This window comes from Acyrthosiphon pisum, chromosome A3, assembly GCF_005508785.2.
Source record: "Acyrthosiphon pisum isolate AL4f chromosome A3, pea_aphid_22Mar2018_4r6ur, whole genome shotgun sequence".
In the NCBI taxonomy this organism is placed as follows: domain Eukaryota; kingdom Metazoa; phylum Arthropoda; class Insecta; order Hemiptera; family Aphididae; genus Acyrthosiphon; species Acyrthosiphon pisum.
The window spans coordinates 8582661-8591985 of record NC_042496.1 but is presented as its reverse complement, the minus strand read 5'-3'; the positions used below and the strand labels follow the sequence as shown (position 1 = coordinate 8591985).

Below are 9325 nucleotides of genomic sequence, written 5' to 3'. Positions count from 1 at the left end.
CTTACTCTTGCGAGGTAAATCCAAAAGGATTTGAACAATCACAATTTTTTAAAGAGTAGTCATTTTTTAAGGGCAACAAAGTGCACGGGAACAGTTAGTATCAATATAAATTTGTAAAGAAATTCACAAGAAACAATAATTACACTGTAATTTTATTTGTTAAAAAAAAAACAATAAGAATAATATTTCAGTGTCAAATATATTTTGTTTTGTCATGAACATTTATAAGTCTCAATTAATGCCGCCAAGACATTTTGTACAGTCCAAAATAGAACATAATATGGTAAGTATCAATAACAATATAACACATTTTCTTAAACTACATAAATTATTATATAGTATTTATATTTTAAACACAATATGAATATAGAACACAAGTTATTGCTATGTACAATAATATTAATGAGATTAACTAAATTGTTGACATAATACTATTGTACATATTTTTAAATTGACTTAGGTTGTCATAGTTTGGAAGTTTATGTATATTAATTTACCAAAAATAAAATACATTGGTAAATAAATACTACAACACATTTATGATAATGAACCTTTCAGTCTTAAAAAAATACAATAAATAAATAATAATAATAATAATAATATAAATTAATGAATGTACAGTCTTTTGATAAAATCATTTAAAGAATGAAATGTAGATTATTTGGTTAAAGCTTACCAAATAATTCACTTTTAACAAATTTTATATAATAGAAAATACCTAGTTAGTTTCTAAAAAATCAGATGGCTATAATTCAAAATTTTTAATAGAATTTTTTTTTTTTTCATTAACTAATAAAAATAATTAGCAAAAACAGAAGTAAGTACTGAAAGTGTTTTCATTATTTAAATATACACAGTATAAATGTAAAATGTATACATTATATAAATAACAAGTAAAAAAATATGGCTATTTCTCATGCTTAAAAGATTCCAAGTAATAAGGCCAATATATAAAATATTACGCTTCAATATGACCATTATCATTTAGATGAAAATTATGAACATTTGTTGCATATAATTATTAATTAAAATCATATTTTGTTTTAAACTGAGCAATTTATAACATTGAACAATGAATATGTATTATTAAAATAAGAAAACAGATCATAATTATATATGTGTGCAGTAACTAATAAGAACTGAACCCAATTAAGATACAAATTCTTAATTGTTAAATTCTTAAAGTGAAGGTCAAATGTTGGTGTAAGATTGCCGGTGAGAAGGACAGAATTACTCTGTTACCTGTCAAAAGTCAAAATCGTATCAGAAATAATCTGCCCTCCAAACAGACAAATACGTGAATAATGACCCTTCACTTATTATTAAACATAAGTTAATTTTTTATTTATCAATAAGTAACAACAATTTACAATAAAATAATTTAATTGGCCTAAAAGATTAATATGAAAAAGATGAACTTAAAAAAATATAATATATGTTTGACATTATAAAAGATAATTCGAGTAAAATGTTCAATAGATGAATATTTAAAAAAGAATTTTATCTTTTTAAGCTAATTAACATTACTATAATTTATTGGCAGTGCAAATTTAAATTTTTTGTTTATTTAAGTTTAATTTATTAGTAATAAAAAAAATGTTAAGATAAAATTAATTATATTAATGTGTATAGCTCAATAAGCAAGCCATGGATGATTGATGAGAGATTCTTTACTACGATCACCATAATCATAGGTTAATTCTTCATCCCGTTTAATATCACATTTTGCGATCAAAATAATCCTGGGTAGCCCGGCTACTTCTACAATTTTGGGTACAAGATTACCAAATCTTGAATGATTTACAAGTCTGCCAAGTCTTGAACTTTCAGGTGTTGCATCAATACTATAACATTTAATAGATTATATCTGTTATGTTACATTTGACTTATATTTTTATCCTATATTTTAAATTTGTAATCATATGTTACCATTTTTATACTTATTAATCTTGAATTGTATACCATCCATACAAAATAAATAAAACACATAATATTATACAATATAGTATAAATAAATATAATTTTTTCCATCTTACCAGTAATGTGTTGAACCATATTTGAAATAATACATGTAACAACCGGTGGTGGTATCTTGAGAATAAATGGCTTCCCTTTTACGAGCTTCTTGAACATAAATTAACTCTCCAGAATATTCAACGACATATTCTCCACGAGTAAAATCTTTACCTGCTACTATGCCACGGCCTTTATTAGGGAATACAGTTATCTGTTGAAATAAAACAAAATATTAACTCACAAATATAATATTATAATATATATTTTGTTTTTACTTTTAATCCATCTTCATTTTGTGAGGCAATCGCTTCTTCTAAGGCTAATTGTTTTTCTTCATTGACTACATTTTTTGTTTTACGAGCGCTTCTTCGGATAGGAAAAAATGCAGTGACTTTTTGTTGCTTATTATTAGATGTATCGTTTATATGTTTTACATTTAAACTACAAAAATACATATATATTATGTTTAAATAGGTCTTTTATCTATGCATACTGCCCTCCTTAATATACTTGTAATAATTAATACAAAAAATATGAATCAATCAATGTTAATTGTTTATTTTAATTTTTTCACTGACAGCATTGACTGCGTGTCTTTTCACCCGGTGCGTACAATAAATATAAAAAATAATAAAGAAACTGCTCATAACAATGTATGTATACATATTAAAAACAAGTGTTTAATCCACGTTAAATAATAATAATATAATGTTTAGCCACACGTAAGGAATTTTAAATGTGTTAAAATATTACAGTTATAACAGTTACCTATACAATACCGATTAAACATAGAAATGAAAAGATATAATGATACTGTATTTAAGTTAATTTGCTAATGGTGTATACAGAATGAGAATAATAATCTATAAAAGAATAAAATTATTCTCATATTTATGTTTATTAACATAAATATAAATAAAAACAATTATGAAAAACAATTAGGTACAATAAGGAGAACAAAAGGCATAAACATTTTTAAAATATTACAATAATCTTTAAGAGGGCAGTTAGCAAATATATAATTAAAATTAATATTGAATTATTAAAATACCTTATTTTATGACTACTATTTAATTTTGACGATAGAGGAGACTGATTAAAATCTGCTTCTAAAATAAAAAAATTATTTATAAAACAATAATAAAATACAACGAGGCACAAAGTTTTTACTTGAATTAAATGCAGTATCAGAAATAAGTGGCATATCCTTGATGACTTTTTCATTATCCTTTGATGGAGTCTTCTGGTTAAAATAAAAATAAAATAAATTATACTTAATAATTAATATTTATATTTAAAAGAAATTATCGATAAAATATAGATAACTGACACCATATTAATATGATCTATATATTCCATTAAATAATAATTTAGTACTCATACAGTTAAGTACAAATTGAGGAAAAATGTGATTTAAGATATCCTACATTTTAAGTAAAAATAGGTCGAGAAGCAAATTTAATAAAGATAATATCACATAAAATGAATTACAATTACTAACTACAAGTACCTTAATGCATAATTTAAAATTATGGTTAATTATAAATCATTATGAACCAGATTATTATCATATTTAAAAGTAATTAAAGACTATTATTTGGTAAAAATAACCTTACAAATATGAGTTAATCTAACTACTATTATTAAAATAATGCAATTAATACAAAACTATACACGGAATAAACGTTGTAATTTAACTAAAGGCAATGTGATAAGCAAAAAGTTAATCCTATCAAAAAATTAACTTACACTTTTGTAAAATCGCTTAACAGATATTGAGAGAGCATTAATTGTAGATTGCGTTACTTGGTATTCTTCAACAAGATATTCATTTTTCTGAGTTTCGTTTGTTACTATTTCAATCCCATAAAAACAATTAATTGTATTTAAAACTTAATTTTAAATGTAAAATGTAGAAAACCTACTTTGTGATTGTAAAGAATTCAAATGCACTTCATCATTTTCTAAGTCACCCTCTTTACTAAAAACTTTTGTAGATTCATTTTTATTAGATGTCTGTTTCTTTTTATACTTTTCTGTTAAAAAAATATTTATATATAATACATATGAACATAATATTATATGTATTAGTTAATATTCAGAGATTATAATGGTGCTACACGTTTGGAAAAGATTTCTTACTAATTTTGTTATCATAAGATCTGTGGAATTTAGAATATTTTTTTTTCAATTATTTACCACATAGATTGGCTGGAAAGGTTGTGAGCCACAGGTATTTTGATTTTTTTATCTTATATAATAAATGAAATTTATATTTGATCAAACATATTATATTAAATACATTTATTATATTATTAAATTATTTCATCAATGAACACTATGTTTCAAAAAATATAAAAATTTCATATGACTTAAAGTTAAGACAAAATTACTTATGAACAAACTTATAATTTTGTTGACAAGTAGTTAATTAGTTAGAAGTATTAAAAGTTTAGATGAGCACCCCGCTACAGTAGACAAACATTTTGCGGGGTACTCCTGTCACCGCGTAAATAATTTTTTAAATAATTAATGTACTTTGAAAAGAATCACCCAGTATACATAGATGTATTAAAATATATGGTAGGAAATATGTTTAAATACCAGTGTTTGGAAGGAACGAGTTCCAAAAGAAACAAATTCCTTTTTAAAGAACGGCACAATGAACAAATTCCTTTTTATAAAAAAAGAACGAGAAAATGAACTAGTTCTTTTCTTTAAGGAAAAATAACAAAATAGTTCGTTCCTTTCTAGTTCCAATAATTTACACAGATAAGTATGTAAAAATCAAAATTAAGATATATTTTTTTAATGTGTATAATGTATATTCCTAATTAGTGATTGTTATCGAGTATCGATGTTAAAACAATCGACATAGGTTAGCCAAAAATTTAATTTTGAAGAAAATCTCAAAATATATAATAATATATTGCATAAACATATAAAATATGTACCTACTTGTAGTTATATATTATAAATAAAAATTAAAGAAGTATGCATAATACGAAAAAAAAAAACATTGATGATTAAATAAGAATTTTTATTTTATTTGGAACTAAAAAAGGAACTCGTCCATTTTCCAAAGGAACGAATTCTTTTTTTTTTTAAGGATTAAGGAACAGAACGAATTCCTTTTTTTAAAAAAAGAACGAGGAACAAACCGAATTCCTTTTTATAAGGAACTCGCCAAACACTGTTAAATACACATAATGTAATTCGTTCATTTAAAATGTAATATAATAATTTTACCTTTATTTAGTTGTGGATTCAAATCATAAGGTTTTTGATAGTTAAAATGTTTTAACTTCTTTTTAGTTCTGCTGTATTTTTTTTCACATTTCAAAATACTTTTATGTTTGACATCGTTATTATCTATTATTTTAATAATTTTTAAAAAAGGTTAAATAAAAAATTTCAATATTAAAATAAAATAATTATTTTTAACCTTCATTTTTATTTGTATTAATAGTCATCATTTCCTTTATATGCGCTGTATTATTTTTGTTGTGTAAATGTATATTGTCTTCATATTCTTTGAATTTATTCTGGATAAGTATAACAAGTAAGTAATTATTATTATTATCATCATCAGAAATTATAGGTTTAGATGTAGCATGCACAATATTTATTACATGTGAATGTACTTACATTATTGTAGAACTTTTTAACACTTATCGAGAGTTTTGTAGGACTTAATGGTTTGATTTCATATAATATTAGGTTATTTTCAACATTTTCCAAAGATTTTTTCCTTTTATTATCTTAAAAATAAAAAAATTTCCTTGAAAATTATGATTATATGCGGGCACATCTAGTTGTTTTTGTTTACCATACGCAACAAATTCACATTTCACATAATAATAAAAAAAAAAAAAAAAAAAAAATGGGGCGTTAATACTACTATAAATAAACTTGAATGAAACATAGGGATGAAAAGTCCAAATATATTGAAAAAGTGAAGATATTAGTATTAAGATTTATTGATATTTAATAATGGACTAATTTTATATTTAAAATTAATATGGAACATGTAGTTTTGATTATATTATATAATCGATTTGTAGTGTTGTATAATAGACAAAGACAAAGTACTAAATCCTATTATGGCTATTGGAAAGTAATATTTCTTTATAAATTAAATCAATGAATATATTTTGTATACATTGTATTAATTGCAATTAATTTATTAGACAATAATTTGATTAAATGTAAAAAATATTGATAATATAAGTAAATAAAAATAAATTTTTATAAAAAATATAGAATTCAATATAAGTAAAATAAACGTTTTACTATATGTAAGAGGAACCAAATATTTTTGTAGAATAACATTCAATTTTAATTGTTTTTAATATAATAAATTAATGAAAATGTAGATAATAATTAATTTTGTTGATGTTTTCATCATGGCGATTTTATGCCAAAAACATTGGATTTTTTTTTAAAAATAATAATACAATGTATTATCCTTTAATGTAGTATACATATTTTTAAAATAATAATTTAATACTTATCAAAATGGTATAGGAAACTTGACACGGAAAATCAAAATTAATAGTATGTTAATACTTTTTATAAATAAAAACATATTTTTATTTAGTTTTATATTAAACTGTGTATGAATGGCAAAGAAATTCTGTGATGCTCACTTCTAGTTCTATTTATTTATTTAATTCTTTTTCCTTTAAAGATTCAAGATTAAGATAAGAAATGGAGATATATCGCCAAATTTTGATCAAAAGTTATCTTAGACGAATACATTTAATTAGAATGCTAGTGCATACCAATGATAGTAATGAAAATTTAAATTTGTTTAAAAATGTATCAAAGAATGTTCCTTTGTCTTATCAAAAAATCTAAATTAATATTGGAGCTTCTTCTACAAAATTATTTAGTGTTACATTAACTTTAGACACAATATTTTAGTATAAATCCAATAGCCTTAATATTGATATAATAATGTACACATAAATTTAAAATGCAATGCATACTTTTACTATTTAAAATATTTGGAGTAGAATTAATTGCATTTTGAATATCATTGTCCCTTACATTTTTCCTAAGTTTAATGCGAAGATTATTTTTCTTGCTGATTTTCTAAAAGAATTAAAAATATTTATGAAAAAAATAATGGTAATAGAATATATTTTATTTAAGCTCATGCAATCTAAGCTACATTAACTATTGTTATAACTAATAAGCTTTTAATAAAAATAATTATATATTTATATATATAGTTATACCGTATACTTAATATCAGAATTTATATATAAAAGCACTAAAAAAAAATATGAGTATAATTTACCAAATAAATAGGGTGGTTTTAAATTTTTTAATTTAACGGTACGTTAATAATGAATTATTTTTTTTTTAATGTTACAAAATCTTCATACAAATACATTAAAAAAATCTTGATCATTGGAGGGAAATACAAAAGTTAGTAATCTAATACTACTACTTACTAGGCATCTTAACATTTTAGACTTTAAAGTATATAATATATAAAATAAACATGTTTTGTGTGAATCAAATAATGTATTTTTTTTTCTTACCATCATTACATTTTGAGTAAAACGTTTGTATACAAATAATATTTTAATGGGATAAGAAACTCAGAGAAATGAATAAATTATATTATGATAAAATATTATCAAACACTACCTATTTTAAGTTTTTGGTTCTTGATTAGTATTATTTAAGTGTATTTAATGTTAATATCTAGGAACTATACATATGCTCTAAGTATATATACCGTTATTATTATATTATAATATTGTTTTACATTTACAAAAAAAATAAATAAAAGTAAATGTATCCTAACGGTATAGAAATTAAAAATATAATTAATTATCCCTTAAATTAATGTAATAAATTAAGATTAAATACCTATTTGAGTTTTAAAGAATATTATATATGAAAAAAAAAACAAAAATGTTTACTATAATAATTAAATAGTTTTTAATTCTAAAAATAAATTTATTAGTGGACTGGGTCAAAGGTCCATGACCCCTGTATTACACCATTAGAACATAAGAACAAATAATTGTTTCCCTTGACGCAAGAATAAATATTTACAAGGCAGTATAATCAAAATGATTTTTCCTATAAATAAATAAAATCTTTAAATACATTAATAAGTTTTTATTTTCAATTAATAAGAAGTGATGAATATAGTAACTACTATCATTGATTTTGACAGAGGTAATTGAAATCAGATAAACCTAATCATTATACAGGTTAAAATTTAAGATGTCATGTAGTTATGAAAAAATAAAAAATTAAGTTGCTTTAATAAAATATTCATAAAACCGTAAATACCACGAAAATGATTCATGAAAAATGTATACTAATAAAAATGTTATGAAATTTAACAGAACGTTTCATTGAATAACGTTATAGGTTGAATGTCTATACTAAATAGCCAAGCCAAAATTATAAAGCTTAATTAATGCATGTAACTAAATTAAAACAGCAAAATAAATACAAAATAAATACCAAATTAAAATAATTTTTGTAACAAGAACCATAATACCACACCCTTAAAGAATATTTTTTAACTTTGGAATGGCAAGGCAAGAAAAAAACGATACTAACTTTTTCGGTACAATATTTTTTAATTGATCCTTGAGGGCGTTTATTTGTTGCACTGCTATTTTGAGTGGCCGATCGGCTACTTTTATCTGAAATGATACAATTTTCAATTGAACCATTAGAATTGTTACTTCAGAATACGTGTAAAAACACGATCAGTACATGATAATTACTTACTTTTAACCATTTTGAGGGTGCTCGGAATTAAACACGAGTAGGTACCTAATTCTTTTAATTTTAAATCTCAGTATCACTTAACTAATAACTGTCAAGATGTCAATTCATCAACCTCTCTTGTGCTCAATGCTCATAGGTTGAAAGTGAATGCTTAATAGCATTTATATTTTGATGGGAAAAAATTGTCGTTTGTAACTTTTCCGTACATTTTTTTATATGTTTTAAAAATCATCGGGAGAAATGGTAGAGTACAAATTATCTAATGAAAATGCAAATCAAACGCCATAATGCGACGTCCCATTGGTCGATACCATGTTATCATTTTTTCAGTTAATTTTGACGCATTGCCAACATTATAGAATCGCAAGCTCCATTCAAGGCTATTGCTTACGGTGAGAAGTGGAAAACAAAAAAAATATATTTCAAAATACTTAAATACCGAACGGAATAAATATTCCAATTTTTATTTCGTTTCAAAGTCTGTGTACTCTGTAAAAATGTTTCGGGTACCGGATAAAGTTTATACTATTAAATGATCAAT

General features: G+C 23.0%; 1 protein-coding gene and 1 non-coding gene across 3 annotated transcripts; both read right to left on the bottom strand.

Moving 5' to 3' along the window:
- Positions 1-1218: 1218 nt before the first annotated feature.
- Mir3042 (microRNA mir-3042) lies at positions 1219-1282 on the bottom strand. Its single transcript, NR_040214.1, has one exon. It is a non-coding gene; the product is annotated as a microRNA mir-3042 (primary transcript).
- Positions 1283-1532: 250 nt separating this feature from the next.
- LOC100161505 (N-lysine methyltransferase KMT5A-B) lies at positions 1533-9214 on the bottom strand. 2 transcript variants are annotated; one of them, XM_029491188.1, is made up of 13 exons: positions 8785-9214; positions 8611-8696; positions 7008-7113; positions 5665-5777; positions 5462-5561; positions 5266-5388; positions 3942-4052; positions 3766-3869; positions 3187-3256; positions 3068-3125; positions 2292-2457; positions 2037-2227; positions 1533-1844 (listed from the first exon to the last, which is right to left on the bottom strand). In XM_029491188.1, the coding sequence occupies exons 1-13, from the start codon at positions 8792-8794 to the stop codon at positions 1634-1636; spliced, it is 1449 nt and encodes a 482-aa protein (XP_029347048.1). In that variant the 5' UTR covers positions 8795-9214; the 3' UTR covers positions 1533-1633. The 2 variants fall into 2 exon arrangements, with proteins under 2 accessions (XP_029347048.1, XP_008180226.2); XM_008182004.3 differs by having other exon boundaries at positions 3187-3259; positions 8785-9213.
- Positions 9215-9325: the final 111 nt, after the last annotated feature.

Excerpts from the sequence above, each read along its gene's own strand:
- LOC100161505 (XM_008182004.3), bottom strand. Across the intron at positions 3,870-3,941 it reads GAATTCTTTACAATCACAAA|TAACAAACGAAACTCAGAAA; the intron begins GTAGGTTTTCTA and ends GGATTGAAATAG. Across the intron at positions 1,845-2,036 it reads TATGGTTCAACACATTACTG|TATTGATGCAACACCTGAAA; the intron begins GTAAGATGGAAA and ends TAAATGTTATAG.